This window comes from Cottoperca gobio, chromosome 19 (genome assembly GCF_900634415.1).
Source record: "Cottoperca gobio chromosome 19, fCotGob3.1, whole genome shotgun sequence".
Classification (NCBI taxonomy): domain Eukaryota; kingdom Metazoa; phylum Chordata; class Actinopteri; order Perciformes; family Bovichtidae; genus Cottoperca; species Cottoperca gobio.
This window is the reverse complement of record NC_041373.1, coordinates 6,220,174-6,241,795: the sequence shown is the minus strand read 5'-3', so window position 1 is coordinate 6,241,795 and position 21,622 is coordinate 6,220,174. Positions and strand designations below refer to the sequence as shown.

Genomic DNA, 21,622 nt, shown 5'->3' with positions numbered 1-21,622 from the left:
TTACACATGAAAAATCTCTGCTTTTTATTATCCTTTTATTTAATGTAGGCAGAACTTTTGATCAACTGAACAAAAAAGTGCCTTTTTAAAATGATGTGAGAATTCACATAACATTTTCAAACAAAAGTCTTACTTACCATGAGTATACATTATCTGTAGTCAAGTGCAGTTATAATAAATTGATACCACTGAAAAATAAAAACACAGTTGTAACGTTACTGTATAAATATCTAAATGTTTCCAACCAGCTGGATATTCTTTTCACTATTAATGACATACAAATACAGTAAAAACATCTCACCTCCTCTTTTAAATATGTATATGCTGATGTTTCTTATTGTTATTTTTTTAAATGATACGTTCAAAAAAATCTAATAAACTTTGCACCATCATATACTCTAAGGAATGCCCCCAAATATTTAGACAGATACTGTCTTGGGGTTTATCGTTATTTCCTCTAAGTAGGTGATGATGATCATCTTCAGCATCATTCTCAGTTCTCAGTAATGTAAAAGTCACAGATACCAAGTTGGAGTACTTTGTATGCATCACGTCAGTACTGGTGCACCAATAGATAGGTAGTAAATATACTGTAGCTATTGCATGATTAGCCTGGAAGAGGGGTTTTTACTTCCTGTTGGTAATCATTTGGTTGAACATAATTGTATTTATACATATGCACAGTTCATGCACAGGTAGACAAATGCAGCTCCTGCCTTAAATCTGCAATAACACTTTTCTTTTGGACACTTGTGAACACAACATTGACACATGATCACTTTTATGGCCATCTTGTTAGCACATAGTTGCAACATTATTATTAGGGATTACACTAGAAATCATTTTCATTGTGGATTAACCTGACAATTACTTTCTTTAAATATTAAATTAATCGTTACATTGAAAATTGTCTTTTAAAATTTCCCACAGGGCAAGGTGACACCTTCAAATGTCTCGTTTTGACCGACCGACAGTCCAAAACACAAAAAATATTCAGTTTACAATCATGTATGACAAAGGAAAGCAGCAAATCCTCAGTTTTGAGAACCAGAAAAGGTTTGCCTAACAAAAGAACTGCCGTTTCATTTTCTGTTGATCGACTAATCGTTGCATCCGAAGGTTTCTGGCCACCTGATGAAACATTCACTGTCTTTCAGCTCTGTTTTTGGCCTCAACCAACTTCTGAGGGAAATGTTTGTCTCCTTAATGTTCCACAATGTTAGCAGCTAGTCTCTATCCGTGCCAGCTGTTTGCTGCCGAGCAGGTAGTGTACAGTGGCTTTTTAAAGATGTCTCTCTGAAAACATCTAACTGCTGCGACTGAAAATGGTGCCGTGAGAGTGGTGAGAGTGAACCAAAACAGTAAGGTTGTGGGCTGGACAGCTCAACAATGAGCTGAAACTCAGTATAAAGCTCCGTAAAACTGAGGGGAGCTGCAGAATCTGGTGATAATTATCTGCAAGTTTAATGTTCTTGTCTTAATTGTGCTATTGAGGTGCAAATTCCTCAAACACATTTGCAATAAATCAAATTACTACAAACCACTTGGACATCTCGTCTGTTGCCCCCTTTGCCCAGTTAGTAATCCAGCCGTGGCTGTAGCATTAACTTCAGTACATTTATAAAGTCAAAGAAGTGTACTTATGAGAGGAGGACATGATTTGATTGAATCTTTACATTTTATACACTAACATAATAGGCCTCTTACTAACCTGAGAGAGAAATGCAAATGTGATAACCTTAAAATAGTTATCAATTTAATTTCTAGTCATTTATTCATCTCAAGGTCTGCAGGGTGTGCATCACACATGCTTTTCTTCAGAAAACTGTAAAATTCTCAAAAATATAAAGATATATGCGATGACTGAAGTAGTCTAAAAAATATATTAAAACGCATTAGAAAATGTATCTTGATGAGCTTTTCCATGTTTCTTCCCCTGTATTGGATGCTGGGTAACTTGTCTGGTCTGATGGGACTACAAGGGTTCCCATGAGCCAGTCATGGAACAAAAGGAACGAGAAGAGACCAGCAGCACTATCTCCACCCTGCACGTTTCTCAGAGCGGTTCATACATGCTGTCCAAATATCCACCGGTGATATTTTTCAATCCCTCTCTCACATGAGTATTTTGTCTAGCGTTGTCGATCCTCTGTCGTCTCATCACCAAACAGTTATGTTTTCGATATTAGCGAAACCCGGATTTTCTCTGAGCTTCCAGTACATCTCGTTTGTCAACCAGACGTCCCGTCCGCAGGAATCTCTGGCTTTCCTGAAGAAGAAGAAGAAGAAGAAGAAGAAGAAGAAGAAGAAGAAGAAGAAGAAGAAGAAGAAGAAGAAGAAGAAGAAGAAGAAGAAGAAGGAGAAGAAGAAGAAGAAGAACTTTGATGTTGCTGCAATTCATGTATTTGCAGTTGCATTTGTTGTGCTGTTAATTTAAAACTTTATCTACAAAATATCAACAATGTGAAAGAAGTAAAGAAGAAACTTGCTTGTTTTTAGTTATATTACTGTAAATCCAATAGGTTTTTAACATGCATCTGTAAAAATGTATACTGAGAAATATGAAATGTACTTGCTAAAGCACTTTTTCTTAATTCACAAATTTCAGTAAATCTTCAAGCTAAATTTGCAAGAAAATTGATATTTCCAGGTTCTTAATTGTGAGAATGTTTTGCTTTTCTTGGTCTTGCATTATAGTGAATTCAATATTCAATACAAAACATGGCATATTGTGGTGGGCATTTTCACTCTTTTCTAATCTTAAATCGAAAAAAGAAAATCCTAAATTACAGTAATTATATATTTTGCTTTTGCTCCTCACAATGAAACCATGAAATAAAATGTCAGCCCATAGTGCTGCTTGCAATCAGCAGCTAAAGCTCAGGCTCAGATAAACGACCTGACTAAGTACTTTAAATATATAGCTACAGTAAAGGGGACATAGTATGCTTAATTTCAGTTTGATACTTGAATGAGAACATGTTTATATGCTTTAATGTTCAAAATACATATTATTTTTCTCATACTGTCGGTCTGAATATACCTGTATATACTGTGTACTGTCTGTCTCTTTAAGTCCCCCTCCAGAAAAAAGCCCAGTCTGCTCTGATTGGTCAGCGTCACTGTGTGGGTCAACTAGGCGGTGCTCAGCAGCACGTCGGCGGTAATGACACGCGATTGCGTCAATCGGAGTGTACTAAAGTTAATGTGGAGTCGGTGTGTACATTTGCCAAAACAATGTCGGACTCCGTAGTTTTCTCTGGTCCTCTGCCAAATCTTTTGAATGATGACATGTTTAGCCGCATGTCATCATTCCGTCACTGGCTCTCACGGTGGTGTCCAGATAATGATGTGGGCTTCGTAGACAATTGGCGGACTTTCTGGGGAAGACCTGGTCTGATTAGGAGTGACGGCATCCATCCTACTTTGGCTGGAGCAGATCTCATATCCAATAATATTACAAAGTCTATTAGTGGACCTAATCCATGACAACCCAGAGTTGAGACCAGGACAAAGAGTTGCAGTCTTACACACTTCTCTGTGCTTCTTTCCGGGCAGTCACCCACTCAAATCCCCATAGTGACTGTGTCTGCCCCACGACCACTGAAACGAATCAAGTCTATGGTTAACAGAAGAGGAGTTATACATGAAAACCTAATTAAAATAAACAACACCGCTGCAAAAGTGCAACTAAATCGAAAAATTAAATGTGGGCTCTTAAACATCAGATCTTTATCAACGAAAGCTGGATTGGTAAATTAATTAATATCAGATAATAAGATTGATTTATTTTGTCTCACTGAAACCTGGCTGAGACATGAAGAATATGTCAGTCTAAATGAATCCACTCCACCTGGTCATATTAATACTCACATTCCTCGAGGTACTGGCCGAGGAGGTGGAGTTGCGGCCATATTTGACTCAAACCTCTTGATCAATCCTAAGCCTAAACTAAACTATAACTCTTTTGAAAGCCTTGTTCTTACGCTCTCAAACCCAACATGGAAAACAATAAAGCCAGTTTTATTTGTTACTGTGTACCGCCCTCCTGGTCCGTATTCTGAATTTCTATCTGAATTCTCAGAATTTTTATCAAATTTAGTCCTTAAAACAGATAAAGTAATTATTGTAGGTGACTTTAATATTCATGTGGATGTTGATAGTGACAGCCTTAATAATGCATTTATCTCAATATTAGATTCAATTGGGTTCAGTCAGCATGTACATGAACCAACTCACTGTTTAAACCACACTCTGGACCTTGTTCTGGGATATGGTGTTGAAATTGAAAGTTTATTAGTGTGTCCACATAATCCTCTTTTATCAGACCATTTTTTAATAACTTTTGAAGTCCTGTTACTGGACTACAAGCCAGTAGGCAAAATATCTTACGCTCGATGTTTATCTGAAAGTGCTGTGACTAAATTTAAGGAAGTGATTCCATCAGCACTTAATTCAATACCAGGACTCAATATCAATATAACGGAGGACTCCAATGCTAACTTTAGTCCCTCCCAAATTAATCATCTTGTTGATAGCGCTGCAGCCTCACTGCGAATAACACTCGACTCTGTCGCTCCTCTAAAGAAGAAGATCATAAAACAGAAAAAGAAAGCTCCATGGCTTAATTTACAAATCCGCAAACTAAAACAAAAGTCGAGAAATCTTGAAAGTAAATGGCGTTCCACTAAATTGGAAGAATCTCGTTTAGTCTGGTTAGATCATCTTAAAACGTATAAGAAGGCTCTCCGTAATGCCAGAGCAGCTTATTACTCTTCCTTAATAGAAGAAAATAAGAACAACCCCAGGTTTCTTTTCAGCACTGTAGCCAGGCTGACAGAGAGCCACAGCTCTACAGAGCCTACTATTCCTATATCTCTCAGTAGTGACGACTTTATGAGCTTTCTTTAACGATAAAATTATAATTATTAGAGACAAAATTAATCTCCTCCTGACCTCAATTGGTAATGACTTAACTTCAACTGTTGGAATTTTAAAAACATCTGTAACTCCTGAAATATATCTAGACTGTTTTACTCCAATCAACCTTAACCAACTAACTTCAACAATCTCATCGTCTAAACCATCAACCTGTCTTTTAGACCCGATTCCAACTAAACTGTTTAAAGAAGTTTTACCCTTAATTAACACTTCGTTATTAAATATGATCAACCTGTCTCTATTATCTGGCTACGTACCAAAATCCTTTAAAGTAGCTGTAATAAAACCACTTCTTAAAAAGCCTAGTCTTGATCCAGAGGTTTTAGCCAACTATAGGCCGATATCTAACCTTCCCTTTCTCGCTAAAATCCTTGAGAAAGCAGTCGCAAAACAGTTAGTGTGACTGTTTTACATAATAATAGTTTATTTGAGGTTTTTCAATCTGGATTTAGAGTTCATCATGGCACAGAGACGGCACTGGTGAAAGTTACCAATGACCTTCTATTGGCATTCAGACAAAGGACTCGTCTCTGTTCTTGTCTTGTTAGACCTCAGTGCTGCTTTCGACACTGTTGAATCATGACATTCTACTACAGAGACTGGAACATTGTGTAGGCATAAAAGGAACCGCACTAAGCTGGTTCAAGTCCTATTTATCTGAGTGATCTCAATTTGTACTTGTTAACGATAAATCCTCCATGACAGCCAAAGTCAGTCTTGGTGTTCCGCAGGGTTCTGTACTTGGACCGATTCTATTCACCTTATATATGCTTCCTTTGGGCAATATTATAAGGAACCACTCTATAAACTTTCATTGTTATGCGGATGATACCCAATTATATCTATCAATTAAACCAGACGAAACCAATCAATTGGCTAAACTTCAAGCATGCCTTAAGGACATAAAAACTTGGATGTCTAGCAACTTTTTGATGTTAAACACAGACAAAACTGAAGTTATTATACTTGGCCCTAAACGCCTCCGAAACGCATTTTCTAATGACATAGAAGCTCTGGATGGCATTAACTTGGCCTCCAGCACCACTGTAAGGAATCTTGGCGTCATCTTTGATCAAGATCTGTCGTTTAACTCCCACATAAAACAAATCTCAAGGACTGCCTTCTTTCATCTACGTAACATTGCAAAAATAAGACACATCCTGTCTCAAAATGATGCAGAAAAACTAGTCCATGCATTTGTTACTTCAAGGCTGGATTACTGCAACTCATTGTTATCAGGTTGTCCCAAAAAGTCGCTTAAGACTCTTCAGTTGATCCAAAATGCAGCGGCACGTGTATTGACTAGAACAAGGAAACGGGATCATATTACTCCTGTATTAGCTGCTCTGCACTGGCTCCCGGTAAAATACAGAATAGAATTCAAAATCCTTCTCCTGATTTACAAATCAATTAATGGTCAGGCTCCAGCATATCTTAAAGATCTCATAGTACCTTATAAACCAACTAGAGCATTACGCTCCCAGACTGCAGGGTTACTTGTACTTCCTAGAGTCTCTAAGAGTACAATGGGAGCCAGAGCCTTCAGCTATCAAGCTCCTCTCCAGTGGAACCAGCTTCCTAGTTTGTGTTCAGGGAGGCAGACACCCTCTCCACATTTAAGAGTAGGCTAAAGACTTTCCTTTTTGATAAAGCTTATAGTTAGGGCTGGCTCAGGTTTGCCTTGGATCAGCCCCTAGTTATGCTGCTATAGGCTTAGACTGCCGGGGGACACCTCCATGCTCTCTTCCTTCTCTTCCTCTCTCCTCCCCTCCCTCTCTTCTTCTCCCTCTCTATCTGTATGCATTTATGTAAATGTTGTTACTGACTCACCATCCGGGGTATCATCCCCGGAGTGTCTGTCTCTCATATGGCAGGTTGCCACTGATAAAGTTTACGTCAGGATCATGAATCGTGACAGTGCCTGCTGACCTGGTCCTGCTGGACACCGGGAAGCCTTTTTGACATTTTCCTGGATTCATCCATACTTTCTATTTTTTTTTTTTCAACACAACATAATTTCTGTCAAATGTTGTATTTGTACTATGTTGTTTATCCTGTACACACGACATCTATTGCACGTCTGTCCGTCCTGGGAGAGGGATCCCTCCTCAGTTGCTCTCCCTGAGGTTTCTTCCATTTTTCCCCCTTTAATTATGGGGTTTCTTTTAGGAAGTTTTTCCTTGTGCGATGCGAGGGTCTAAGGACAGAGGGTGTCGTAACCTGTACAGTCTGTAAAGCACACTGAGACAAATGTATAATTTGTGATATTGGGCTATACAAATAAATTTGATTTGATTTGATTTGATTTGATTTGACTTCTTCTGGTGACTGTATAGTTGTGATGTCACAACCTTACGGAAGTCCTGACGGCTCGTTTAAAGGGACAGTTTCTGAATACGGGCTGTGTGCATCTCTCCGTGGTTTAAGCTGTTTTGATCATTTCAAAGTATTTATATAGAACCTAAACCTGTTAATAATCAAAAACGACATGGAAATCTAACTTTCTACAATATGGGACCTTTAAGGTTTAACACTTAGCAATAAATCAAGATTATTGTATGGTCTTTATAATAAATCATTACATTTAGAGAGTTTGTACATTTGTTGTAACAGGGCATACTAGTTTATTATCCGTCTATAACCAGGATTATTAATTAAATTAACTTACTTGAAAAAGCGTGGAACATGTTCCTCCCCCTTTTTGCCGAGCTGTTTTCTCCGCTCCCGCTGAAATTCCTCTATATCATCTTTCTTTAAGTCTGCTTCATCCATCTTTCCATACTCCAGCATCCTTTTAAAAAGAGGAAGAACTTAAAGAGTAACACTAAAGACACTTTTTTGAGTCAGCAGTTTACATGTAAAGTCACTTTATTATACGTAGAATAGTTTTTCCGAAGATTTGCTCACCTTTGGTCTGGACGCAGGCGGCTGTCTGTAGGAGGCAGGAAAGGCTTCAGGTCTGGGGTGAGTTCATTCAGCTCAATAGCGAAGGTGGAGAAGCCATAGTACAGCAGGTGATCCTTTGGCTGGGAATCTGTAAAGTGACAGATGCCTCTCAGGTGAGCTGCTGTGCTAACATGACACCTGGATTATCGCTGATTAGCAGAGTTGGCAGCAGGGAGCTCGATCATATCACGTCACATTCATTTAAATCCTCAACCTTTGAAGCTGAATCTAAGCAACACATGAACAACCTCAAGAAAAAACACGCTGGTAAATGTCAAAAGTGTTGTTTGCGAACATCATGGACTCACTTGGCTTCCAGACACATTTCGGATTTGGCAGAGTGTCGCAGAAGATGCCTTCATGCCACAGACCTCCGAACCGGTGAATGACACTCCCACTTTGGTCCAGCACCGTGCCCTGCACCTCATTCTTGTTCATGTCTGAACCCCAATAACGAGACTGCAAAAAAATACAAATATGTAAGTCAAAAGCCTGAGATATACTGTGGTACCAAACACAGACTTGCACTTGCAAAAAAACATTAAAACAAAAAAGGAAGTTTTATTCACCTTTACGAAGGTAATCTTGCAGGTGCAGACGTTGCTTTTGAGGTTGCTGATGGTGACTTCTCCGTAATGCTCCAGATAGCGCTGCTGACTGAGGACGTTGTGGATGCAGGTCACTACTTTGTTCCACTCATAGTGGTCTCCATACCTGGACACAACACCAAAATTCGGCAATTAACCAAGCAAAAAGGCCAAAGTACGTTTGTCAAATGTCAATTGTTTCTGTTTTATATCATTGTAAACTGAATATCTTTGGGGTTTGGACTGATGGTTGGACAAAATTAGCAATCTGAAGTGGTAGCCTAAAGGCGCATATCAAATAACCCCAACGTCCCTTGTTCAATTCAAGCCAGGGACATCTGTTGCATGTCATACCAGTCTTTCTCTTCCCATGTTGTCTCTCTCTACAATGTCAGCTGTCAAATAAAAGTGAAAGTGCAAAAACATCCTCTAAAAAATGGAATTAATCATAAGGTTCCACCTTAAATTGAGTCCATTCTTCTAATACCAACACAAATGTTCTTCTGTGTAGTACAATATAAAAATAAAACCCTTCATTGTGCATTAGTTATTACATCCCATCATTATGTATACAGTACATGGTTAAATGCTGTGGCTCTGGAAGCCACCATGAGGAAAATGGATGGTTGTTTTTAGGTGTGTCCTCACTGTATCATTTTAAAAGTGTTTCATGTCTCATTGATCCCAACAGATTTCTAATGGAGAGCACCTTCATCGCTTCACATAATGTATGATGTTTACGTACATTTAATGGCTAGTGTCATGCCTCATCTAACAGAGGCACCGCAGTAACTACAGATAGCCAGGTGTACACTGTTTACCTTGGAAGAGTTACATTCACCATTCCTGTTGGCAGAATCTCCAACGACTTCCCCCAGAATTTATTTTTCCATCGCTGGTCTGTTCAGGAATATAAATAAACAAGTGTTGTTGACAGTATACATTATAAGCAGTCCAGTGGTGGCTTCTCAAATGCATTTCCAAAGCAAAGTTCCAGGATAAAAATACACGTGATTAACACAAATCAAAGAACTTGCTTTGATAAAAGAAGAGTCTTACCTTGCCAAAAGCAGAAGTTTTCTGAGTGAGCATGGCAGGCAGAGATGGGGGGATGGTGGCAGACCTGGTGAAGTATTGAACCAAGAACATCAGCTTTCAGATTATCTTTCTTAAAAGAGTACTGCAGCAGAATCAGGGATATAATTTTTTATTTCACGCATTCTTCGTAATTGTCAAAACCTATATTACCCACAATGCAACGCAACCACTGGTTTTTGTAACACTGTATTAGAATAGAATAGAATAGAATAGAATAGAGAGCCTTTATTGTCATTTTAGTGCTATTCCTGATAAGTGCCATTTAAAAAGACACAGGAAAAAACACCACAAAATAGAAGAATAAATGTAGAATAAATGTAATTATTGCACTAGAACAGGGGTCGGGAACATTTTTGACTAGGAGAGCCATAAAAACCAAATATTTGTAAATGTATTTCCTTGTGAGCCATACTGTCCGAGGTCCGTGCGACGGGGGTGCGTGCTTGTGTGGATATTTTTTTGTTGTTCACTCCTCTCCTTTCCTCTGCTCTGTCTCTGACTGTAGGTGTGTGCGCACGTGTGTTTGTGTGTCAGGAGCAAAGCCCCGCCCTTCGCTAAACAGAGCTCAAAATTGTCTGCGAGCCATATGGCGTCATCGAAAGAGCCATAGGTTCCTGACCCCTGCACTAGAATACATTTTATTATTGCATTAAAATATATGTAATTATTGCACAAGATCCACTAGTTTTGCATTGAAAATCTAGTGCAATAATTACATTTATTCTATTGCAATAATTTGATACTGCCAGGGGAAAGGGTTTTAGATCACATACCATGAAATATAATCAATGATATTAACAGAAGCCAATGTATCATGATACTTTAAATACAGTATTTCTTTAATGATGAATATCCACCACTGTGAAAATGTGTGTAATCTCCTCCGTTTAAGGTTTCTTGAGCCTTGAGATTTATTCTAACATGCATCTTGAAGATGCTGCATAACATGAAAGAAACACACAAATGTGACTGTATAACATGTCACCTAAATATCAATTTGCCTACCTGAAGTTACATGTTTACATGTTTAGCTGCATCGCTAAAATACAAGAGATTAATTGCTTTGTCGAGGACTGGCATTTAATTACTTTCACGTCAAGATAAATGATTCCTTTAAAACATTTTATAACATGATTACTTACTGCGATTTCATTAAAGCAATAAATCACTCCAAATGGATTCATGCAGCTCAATTACACAAATGGGTGATCCATCTTAATTTACCAAAAGGGGATTAGGGGGGCAAAATGGTAATTCCCCATCGTTTTTTTCCCAATCGTAAAAGGTCAGTCAAATCATATTTGGTTCCTGTAGTAGCCACTCAGAGCTCTTACAGATATCCCTGAATCAAATGTCATGTCTTAAATGTTTGTGAAGTTCTTCTTGAGATACCTGCTCACTGATGTAGCTGAAGCCCCGGTCCTCTCTGACGCACTCGTAGGTTTCCCCAAGCACCGGGTTAAAGGGCTTGTAGTGGTTTCTGAACATCGCCGTGGAGTAACCAGAGATAGCAAAGGCAGCAATGTAAACCTGGAAGAGATCAAATAACACGGATCATTTTGTTTGAGCTCTCTTTCATTGTTAATAGATTGGTGCAGACAGTGTGGATAACAAAAGGGACAGACGCTGTTTCTTATTTATTTATTATGCCATCTTTGCTTCCTTTAAAGATCTTGTCGCTCCGTTTGCAACAAGCAGATCCAGCTTTTTAAAATATTATTTTAAAATGTATATAAATATTTCACACGTTACTGATGCATTTGTCCCTCGTGCTCAGGGACCTGGGCTGATGTCTTATAATCTTATTTTGTCTTCCGAGTCTGTTGTTCTAACTCAATCCAGAGACAACTGGGAGGATGAGGCTGGAAAAGAGACATTATTGTTGGTTTTTACATATCCCTCCTTGTTGTTTATTTAAAAGTATATCTATGACAGCGTCACTTCATTGCTGACACTAACTGCCTGTTGTTAGACGATCCTGTTTGCAGCCACAAGACAACAAGCAGCCATTCTCCTGCATTCATGTTTGATCAGTTTAAGAAGAGTAAATACAGGTGCACTGCAATGTTCCTGGACTGGAGTCTGAATTATATTTTTGGGAAACATTATCAACATCTTAGCAAGTGCAGATTCATCAGGGTTGCTATAACAAATCCAACTCAGCAATATTACTGTGGTGACACCACACCACATTTTCTTTCCCAAACTGTCTGATTATAATAGTCGTACCATCCTCTGGTAGGGGTCTGGTGTGTTGTTGGCAATATCCAGCAGCTCACTGTACTCCAGCTCTTCACACAGCCTCTGCAGCAGGTTTACAGGCTCATTGAGAGGAACAGGCATAGACACTCGAGCCAAGTCCTTACCTGAGGGAAAAACAGCTCATAAGAAAACTGCTATGCTTCAAACAATGTGTTTGTAATTGCAGAGTTGTTTGACTTGCCTATGTTGTTGTAGAGGATAGCCATGAGGCCCACGTGGCTGTTGTCAGGACATTGAGCAGGCAGTGTAGTTCGCCGGCCGGTGCTCTCGGGAACAATGCCGTTGGGAGACCTGGAAATGCTTGCACGGTACTTCCGGGTGGCCGATGCTGTCATGTCGGTGAACCAAAATAAAATAATCATAGCAAAAAGGGAAATTCACTGTTTTTATTCAGGCAATAACAAGAACAATAGTCTGTAGCCGCGCTAGCAGCTCTGTAAAGTTTTATTTAGGCTTGGCAGCTTAATGCTAACACACTGCTGTAGATAAACTAATTAACATATTTCACTGACAAAGGCACTCCTGTACATGTACTGTACACTGTACTCACCATGACCTTCCTCTGGCTCAGAGTTGGTGGTGCTTCCATCACTGAGTCCTGATTCATCAGACACCTCAGAGGAACCACCACAAAGGACGTCAGCGCTGGCGTCAAAATACTCCGCAGCTGAATCTGCCACTGAGGGAGGCCTGTGGGATGAACGCCTCGCCGCTGCAGGCTATCGACGGAGGAAGAGAAAGAGGAACAAAGAAAACTAACCATCAAAATCCACGAGGGAATATGTGCCAGAAGATCCAGAGGCCAGGGGCCGCATGAATCTTACCTCAGCTAACAGGTTAGACTGGTGGATGTTGTTAGTTTCCCAGACTTCCTGCAGCTTCTGCCTCTCCTGGGACAAAGTTTCATGCACTGTCTTCAAGGAAGCAAGCACTGAAGAGGAAAAAGAAGAGATTGAGGGGAAATCTGCACATGATGCATATTCATTTCAGATTTGTTTTAATATGAACGTTTAACACTTTCCTTTTGCATAATGCTCTCTGTGGACCAGTATTGATTTCGTTAACGAAAACTATGACTTCGTCAACGACCTTTGAATCTATTTTTTGTGTTTTATCCATATCAGGACTTCAGCTGCAGTACACAATGTGCACCTTCAGGAGGACTCGGAGACACTTACATACTTGACAACAACAGGGCTAAGGAAAAGAAGCGTCTAGTATACATGCATGTGTCTGTTTGTCTGACCTCGTAGCGACATGGCGCAGATGTCCTGGTGGATTTTCTTGCCCTCAGGTGATGTGACAGTAGGAGGGGACAGCTGGGAGTAGACGTAGTCAGGGATAGAGGGGACTGATGCACCGAGTTGAGGTGAGCTGCTTAGGTGACTGGAAGACAGCTATGGAGGTTTACAGAGGAGGACAGAAGATGTTTTTTTCAATAGTTAATTTAAAATACCTAAAGATCTTGCTGGCAGTAAAAAGTCCATTACTATCCATTTTTTTTAATTAAGCACATTTGCCTTGATTTACTGATGGTCCCATGACCTCATGTTAGTTAGCTTATTTGCTTTTTGCTCACTGTTCTTATTATGAAAGATGTACATAAATGGGAGGGGTCAAGCAATCTGATTGGTTCTTCGGGTAGAATTGTAGTTACTTTTCACAACAAGTCATTATCCCTCCGCGTCTGAGAAAAAGCTACAACCGTTACAGCTGTTAAATTACGTCCGTTAAATTACGTCCGTTAAGAAACAAAGTTACAAAGCTTTACTCTGGAGGAGTGGATTGATCAGTGCCTATCTCCAGAGAAAAAAGCCCCTAAAAGACGACATGCAGAGCTACGTGAAGAGCAGGTAGACAAAATAATGTAAATAAATAGCCAAATAATCATCAACGTTGTCTGTCTAATATGTTCGCTAGCTGTTAGTGTTGTTGCATAGCAACCACCTCGCACTATGTTTTGTGCAGAAGGCAACGGAGGGACTATTTTATTTTGAACATCATTATTTAATAATAAAAACTATTTAAATTGGAGTGTGTATTTTTCTTTCATATTGCCACACTTGGTAACCGCCTGTCGTGAGCTATTGCTTAAGTAACTTCAAGGGGCCGTATTTTATAAAGCTCCCTAGTACAAAAAGCTAAACTAATCCACTTCTGGCTGTAGCTTCATATGTACAGTACAAACATGAGAGTGGTATCAATCGATATCGAAAGCGAATAAGCATATTTCCCAATGGAAATAATCATTAATGTTAATTAGTTACATCTGTGCTTTTTCTGCCAAATCAATGCTGTTCCGTTAAGACACATCAATATCACAATAGTCATCTAATAAGGGACATTTGGAACATCAGGTTGACAACTTTTTTTATGACTCAAACCTGGACCTCTAACACCCCAGCCATGCCGGTGTTCTGTCCCACCAGCGGCTTAACACTGTTCACTTTAATGCATTTTAAGTTTAAATCAGGTCCTGTTTGTTTGGTAAAAAAGAAGCCTGTAGTACTCGACTAGCTGGCAGGATAGACAACCCACAGCACATCGAAGCAAAATGCAGGTTTGCTTGATTGATCTATTAATTTACTCATTTTACATATTTTCAAACTGACATTTCTATGCTGTTTTCTGTTGGAAAAGCACAAAACTGTGGAAATGATTCAGTGTAATTAAAAGTAAACACATTTTACATTTTAACCTGGAAACATTTTCTCTCGTTTCATTATGTATACAGTCACAGTTCATTTTCAGGATGCTACAGTGTGTAAATGGAGAACAAATAAATAATTTCTATGAATCAAGTTGCCCAGTGTCAACTTACCGATTTAGTAATCCCACGAATAGGCTTTGGATAGAGAAAAACCCAACAATGTTAAAGAAAGGTTGGGATGTCAAATACTTAAACCCATTATGTGCTAAGAAAATGACCAGTATTAAGATTTAATTTATGTTTTCAATCAATTAGTATTTCAAATCCACTCAAAACATTAGTAATAAATGATATCGAATCAATGCACAAATCAACGTAAAACAATGTCAGTCATATCTCTTGGTCTAAATACTAATGGAGAGTTAAAGACGATGTCTTACCATTCCCAGGGCCTCCACTCTGGATAATGTGCGAGAGTGGCCCCATATCTTCCCTGACCTCTGCTTCTTCGGCTTCTCAAGCGAGATATTCTGGATCACGGAGAAAAGAAAACAATTAAAAAGAAGAATATTACCTAAATTATTTTTATTTTCTTGTGACGCTGCTCAGAAAGGAGCTGCTTCTAACTGAACAGCAGTCTACCTGCGTGCTGATGATGCGCTTTAGGTCTCCGTTAGTGAAAGCCGGGCCTGCCTCCAACATCTGCAGCTTCTGGATTAAGCGGTTTATCTCAGAAAGATCCAAATGGCAACGATTCAGCTCTGGAAGAGAACACGAGGTTTATCTATTTATGTATTGAGTTTCTGTCACTAATTAATCAGATAAGATTTTTGTGTTCATGAGCATTGTTTACAGTGAAAAGGGAAAGTTTGTAAGGAAAGGAAAGAAAAACAGTTTTTAGATACTTTTAAACATAAACATAAATCTGTGTGGGTATTTATTTCAAGATGTTTTCAATGGTGAGATGATTAAATAGTAAAGAAAGAAACACTTGTTCCTTTATTCTTGCGGACTGAGACAAAACACTGACATTTACTGTATGGTAGTGTCTAAGTTTTAGACCAATGAAAAACTACACATGAAGTCACATCATTTCCCCAAGTTTATTTATCCTGAGAAATGAGAAAATCTACCACCAGAAACAGAAATGCAAGACACACTTCAAATAGCCTTTTTCATAACAAGGTTGAGAATACTGCTCTGATTTAGCATTGCACTCTTATAACACTCAGACTCAGGATGGATTGTTTGAAAAAAAAAAAAGATCAAATTAGATGCAGCAGAACCAAAGATATCGTCTTATTTATTCCACACATTATTTTTTCTTGTCCTGGTGCCTACATTACCCACGATGCAATTTACATGACATCACTTGAGGACATTTTTGTGCAACTCCCTGTGGAACCTTTAAAATGTATTATATAGTTCCCCTCTAAAGGAATACTGGAATAAATGATCATTTTGGTGGTGAGGTAATTCTTTAAGGAACTTTGACCTTTTGAAAGATTATCCAGACTTTATTGAAAATATGTTTTATATATCAATATATAATATATGACAAATACCTTGAACACAGATGTCTTGGTCGTGACTTTGCTGCAGCCAGGCCGACACTTTGCTGTTCACAGCGGTGTTAGCGGAGGGCAGCACTCCTACTGGTGATGCAGCTGAATACGCCATCCCTGCAGAGCTCTGGTGACAAAAATAAAGAGGGAAGAGGAGGAAGGAGTTCATCTAAGTCACTTGTGAAGATTGTTGTGTTACATTTTAATTTACTACTTGTTTGATAATCACCAAATCTCCATTTCTCTGAGCTTGTCCGGCCGCAGTGCCCTGGGACAGAGTCAGGAGGAAGCTGCTGTGAACATGAGCCGCCTCATTCTTCTTGTACAGGCGGTGGGCTTGTAGCTTAGTAACCCAAATGTAGAAGAGTTCATGGCTGTTTGCCTTGGAGATACAAGAGAAGGCATACGTTTATATTTTTAATCTAAAGTTACACTGGCTGCTTGTTTTAAAAATAACTACATTTACCTTCATGTGATAGAGAATGTCCCCTGCATCCAAGTCAATCCGGTTAGACTTCTTGTTTATCGTCATGACTGCCAGACTAACATCAAAAGAGCCCTGAACTCTTCCAATGGAGACCTTTAGAGGGGGGGGGGGAGCTGTAAGTGTTTTCAAATCTAGTAGAAGAAAAATCCCGTTTAAAATGTAGCGTTTACTTACATCTTGTTGATTTTTGGAGTAACGTAAATTCCCCGCTTCCAAGACAAAGTATCGCTGAAAAAGAGGTCAAACATCATCTTAAAAACTGACTCCATTTATAAATCTTGACATACAAGATGACAGAGTGGACACATTTCTCACCTTGTGCCAACCTTTTAGTGGCCACTTCCTCCTTTTGAGAAGATATCCCTCACAGATACCCGGGATGGTCATATCATGAGGGTTGTCACCTCCTTGCTGCGATTCTGCCTGAAGGTCATCAATCACTTCCCAGTCTTTGATAATCTATGGACAGCATGCATTGGATAAAGCTCAACAGCAAACACAACAGATCTGGTGAAGTGGGCCACATCTTCTTCTTTATTGACTGTTTTATCATGAAATAGCTGAACAAAACTTTGAAATCTTCTGGTGTAATTTGCATGAGCTAACTTGTCTCAAAAGCTCAGAAAAAAAGGCAAGATGGACAATTTAATTTGTATTTTTTTATTTCTCTTGTGCTGTATGTTGCATTAGAATAAGCAATTTCTAGTAATCTTTGAATTTTGTTGAATTTTTGAACGTCTGAAAATAAAATGATATGAGATTTGTGAACTGTTTATCTTTATTTTTGAAATTTAAATTCTACGTGATGTTTAAATGAATGTGTGGAGTCTTGTTAGAGACAGTTGTATGCATGACAAAATGATAAAGATGCTGTTGATTTGATTGTGGCATTTTTACTGCCTTTCACCTAAATAGCCAAAGCATCTGCTCCCTGGCGTCAGTGGTTTCATGCTGAATAACGCCTCTACTTCAGAATGAAAACAGAACATCTAAAACTACAGAAGTTATTCTGGTGAAATCTTAACGGATTCAAAGAGAAGAACAATGTGCATTTACCCATAATCCCCTTTGTTCAAGTGAACTGTGATTCACCTGTCTGGAGTGGCGGGATGACACGGTGCTACTGCTCCGAGAGTGGGACGGCTTCCATGTTGGTGAAGACTTCTCCAGGCCGCTCGCCAGCGATTGGCTGCGGTTGAGTGTTGACTCGTATGAATCCATTTCAGAGCGCAGACCTCAGACTCCCATCCCTGTTGTGATCGGCTGGTTGTTGAGAGATGATATTATATTGTTAACAATATACGTCTGTATTACAACTAATAAGCAAATAGCATTTTCAAGAATGTAAAGAGAAATGTAAAGACTTCTGAGGCAGAGCAGCAAGTAAAGATTATTTTCATAATTTTCTTTTGATTTGTTGATTAATTGTTTTGTCTATACGTCAGAAAACTTGGAAAAAGATCATCTTCAAGCGGCTTATTTTGACCAACCCACAGCTTAAAATCCAAAGATATCTAAAGATAACAATGGAAATTTGAACATATATAATTCCATCTGCTGATGAAGATCATGTCATATGATCAAAAGCTCCAAAATAACTACTAAATGGACCTTGTGGAGAGATTGATTTATTATCAAAAATATTCTATTTACAACGTTAAAAAACAGTGAAAAGCAGAAAATCATCACATTTGAGAAGTTGAATTTTTTTCCTGATAAATTACTTTTAACAATTAATCCATTATTAAGTCTCTGCTTATTAATAGATGTTCAACAAAGAGCTGTACAACTAAAAACAGCTTCAATAGCAAGTGAAAGTGTTAAAGAGGCTCAACGGAGCAGGAGACAGGATGGTGTAATCCGGTTACCGCTGCCTGGATACACTTTGTACATCCTGGATCCTCATCTAGATCCCTCTGGATCTAAAAGTCACTCGCTGAGCTCCTCACTGAACAGAAAACTAAATATTCATGGCAAATTCAGACAATTCATGTGAGGATATTTGACTTTTTATAACGTATATGTATAAATGAATATGGCTGAATTGTAGTTTGTTTCCAGTTATCATGCTCAATCTTTGAAGTTTCTGTTATATGATCAAGCACAGAGAAAATTAGCTTCAGTTGCCAAGATTGTGCTTGAGGTAAAAAAAAAAAAAAAAACATCCTATGAAGATGTAGAGTGTCACAGAATAATCTCTTGATCTTGAATTTTTGAACATGGGTAGAAGGTTAAAAAGACAAACACCCTATAAAATCTCTAATCTATTAGAAAACCCTGAAGCTCATTTTTGAGAACACATTTTTCTGGTGCTGTAGTTCAACATATTGTCAGTCCATTTACTTTGACTTGTATAATATGACCTCATTACACAGGGCATATATGATTTTGCACAAGCTGATGGAACAGCCAATACCGTCTGCGATGAGAGGATTACTAACCTTTGCTTAATTGGTTTTTCAGGAAATGTTTTTAGCTTCTCGGACATGAGGCAGAGAGCACTGACACAACACGGAGAGAGCATACGTGCGGACCGTAATCACAGCAGGACAACCGTTAGAAAAGTGTAAAACTGTGCGTTGGATTGTGATCAAAATGCTTTTAAAATGATCTGTTAAAAATGTATCTGAAATGATAATAACAATATGCACTTTTCAAAACCAGCAACATGTTTGTGACATTTTTCATTTAGGCTGTATGGATCAGGCAATTGCAACATTTTCCATGTAATTAATATGCAAACCTAATTGTATTAATTCAAGTAGGGAAGTTTTTATCATTCTGTATTTCACACACACATTTAAACATCACTGAACAGACAGTCTCTTTAATTGAAACCACATCAGTCTGCAGAAACAAATCACTGTAAAGACTTTAACACATTGAGAATATGGGCCATCTCAAAGGATCCAAAAATAAATGTGGCCTTACATCAAAACTGATGTCCCTCTCAATCTGGGCTGAAGCAGCCCGGCTTGCTGTTATGTAAGCGAAGGAGCGGATGAGGGTTACTGACCTCAGTGATGACAGCATGTGGTGGAAACAGGATGAAAGGATTTGCCGGTTTCTGAGCTTGCTTAGTCAAGCAGGAACACGGAGAATATACAAAGTACATTTTGGTTTTGGTCTCATTGGATGGTGACGAAACAAGGCGGTAATTAAAAGCTACAAAGTAGAATTTCACATTTGTAGCTTTTGCAACAAAACAAAAATGGAACTCACTTTTGAAACTTCTAACTTCAAACTATTTAAAATCTAAAAATCTATTATTTACAGGATACATTTCATAGTACGTGCGATTGAGGTTGTGCACCTTCCTCAAATCAATCCCACTCCAAATATGTTTAATCTATTTTTAAAATGCATTTAAAGGTGTATTAAAAAAAACTTTAAAAAAGGACAAATGATTTTTGGTGAGAATGCTACTTTCCTCATGTTTGACCCAGGAGAGAGCAGATATGGAAGCTTACAAAACAAGTCAGCCGAGGTGATGGATGCATTTTGGCAACAGCCGCCAAACTGCATCATGCCAGAGGATGGGGTTAGGATGCAGAGATTAGGACAGCTACATAATCTCACTTTTTGGAATTAAAACTGTAACCAATTATAAATCAGGTGAGAATATTTATGAATGAATGTGGTAATGTTTTACTCTATTTGCAATGCAAACATTGAAATATTCCAAATGAGTATTACATTAAATTAAAAGGACTCAGTATGTTTGTAATCCAAAAATCAGAGGTATCTATTTATATCACCTGGGAAGAAGAAGAATTTCTTCCAACAGCTGTAAAAGTGTGTGATTGTGTTTGTCATTTGTTTCGACAGACAATTAACTGACAAAGCAAAGTAAGGAAGCAGCTTCACTGGTATATGTTAGTGAAGATGGTTCAGTATTAGCAGCCGGTCTCATTTCACATCCTTCGTTGATCAAAAATTGCTTCCACTCACTGTCTAATTTGAAAAGGTTCCAAATTAGACAGTTATCTGGAGATTATTTACACTCTTTTAACTACTTGTCACTCTCCTACTACCTGTCTCGTGAAGTATATGTGCGGAGTGTTTCTGCCCACATCCTTAGTTAATGCCACACAAGTCCTTGAGGGCCCATGTGAACTATTCAAGGCTGCACGAGCTCTTATCTAAAGCCCATTAAGATGCCACTGACCCAGCACACAGAGAAGAGGAAATGTGGACTATTTTAACCAAACGTTTTATTGTATTTTAACAATATGAACATGAGCCAAGACGCATTCGCGACATAAATTACTGTACATGTTACATATCTAAATTATATTAAATATTCTGCTGGTTTAGTTAGGTCATTTGCATCAGCGGTGAAACTAAACGTTGTGTTTTCTGAGCGAGCTAATGTTTAAAAGCCAGGAAATATGTCTTACCTGAAATGTACCTCCCACTCTCATCATCTGTTGCAGTCCTCTGCGCCTGATAAATCCAACAAGTGTCTCATTTGGCGTAAAAGAAACTGCAGAGAAACACAATTTCGACGAAGAAGAAACGTTTTTCCATCGAAAACCGCTCAAAAAAGGTTAAACTATACGTTACATTCACAGATAATCACTAGCTCTGATCACATAATCTCACCGGCCGTGCCCTCTCTGCCGGTGAGACACGAGCTCCCTTCAAATCTCAAGGAGAGCTGTACCTCTGCGTCTCAGGCGGCGCGCGCCGCGCAATGTGTCCTGGCCATTATCCGCATTAGCTGGAATTACACTGCGTCTCGCGGGGATGTAGTGGAGGGTAAATCTAGCAAACCTCCACTCACTCTACACACCTAGTTAACTGTTTATAAATTAAAGGGTGAATCCTAAATAAGGCCTTAACATACGAGACGTGCTAATTTAAGGGGAAAGTATGGGTGTATATGTGTTATTACTTATCTAAAAATACATCAATATATATATTTTTTTTAATATAGGTACTATTTTGTCCATCATTCTCTAGATTATCATTGACCCTGTATTTACCATAATAGCAATGGTTTGTAAACAGTGCCACATATCTGCAGTGTTAGTTTCCTGATAAAACCACTGTGTATAATTTATGTACATACGTAAAAACAAAT

The 21,622-nt window shown here is 38.6% G+C and overlaps 1 protein-coding gene across 2 annotated transcripts; it reads right to left on the bottom strand.

Moving 5' to 3' along the window:
• Window positions 1-3: 3 nt before the first annotated feature.
• osbpl7 (oxysterol binding protein-like 7) lies at window positions 4-21,201 on the bottom strand. Of its 2 annotated transcripts, XM_029456236.1 has the most exons (23): window positions 20,937-21,201; window positions 17,629-17,799; window positions 16,852-16,995; window positions 16,711-16,764; window positions 16,516-16,629; window positions 16,279-16,431; window positions 16,050-16,176; window positions 15,127-15,245; window positions 14,925-15,014; window positions 14,656-14,679; window positions 13,081-13,231; window positions 12,659-12,765; window positions 12,385-12,553; window positions 12,016-12,162; window positions 11,802-11,938; window positions 10,965-11,102; window positions 9,534-9,597; window positions 9,296-9,374; window positions 8,457-8,601; window positions 8,196-8,346; window positions 7,849-7,975; window positions 7,610-7,732; window positions 4-2,269 (listed from the first exon to the last, which is right to left on the bottom strand). In XM_029456236.1, the coding sequence occupies exons 2-23, from the start codon at window positions 17,755-17,757 to the stop codon at window positions 2,161-2,163; spliced, it is 2,601 nt and encodes an 866-aa protein (XP_029312096.1). In that variant the 5' UTR covers window positions 17,758-17,799; window positions 20,937-21,201; the 3' UTR covers window positions 4-2,160. The 2 variants fall into 2 exon arrangements, with proteins under 2 accessions (XP_029312096.1, XP_029312097.1); XM_029456237.1 differs by lacking the exon at window positions 14,656-14,679.
• Between the last annotated feature and the right edge of the window lie 421 nt (window positions 21,202-21,622).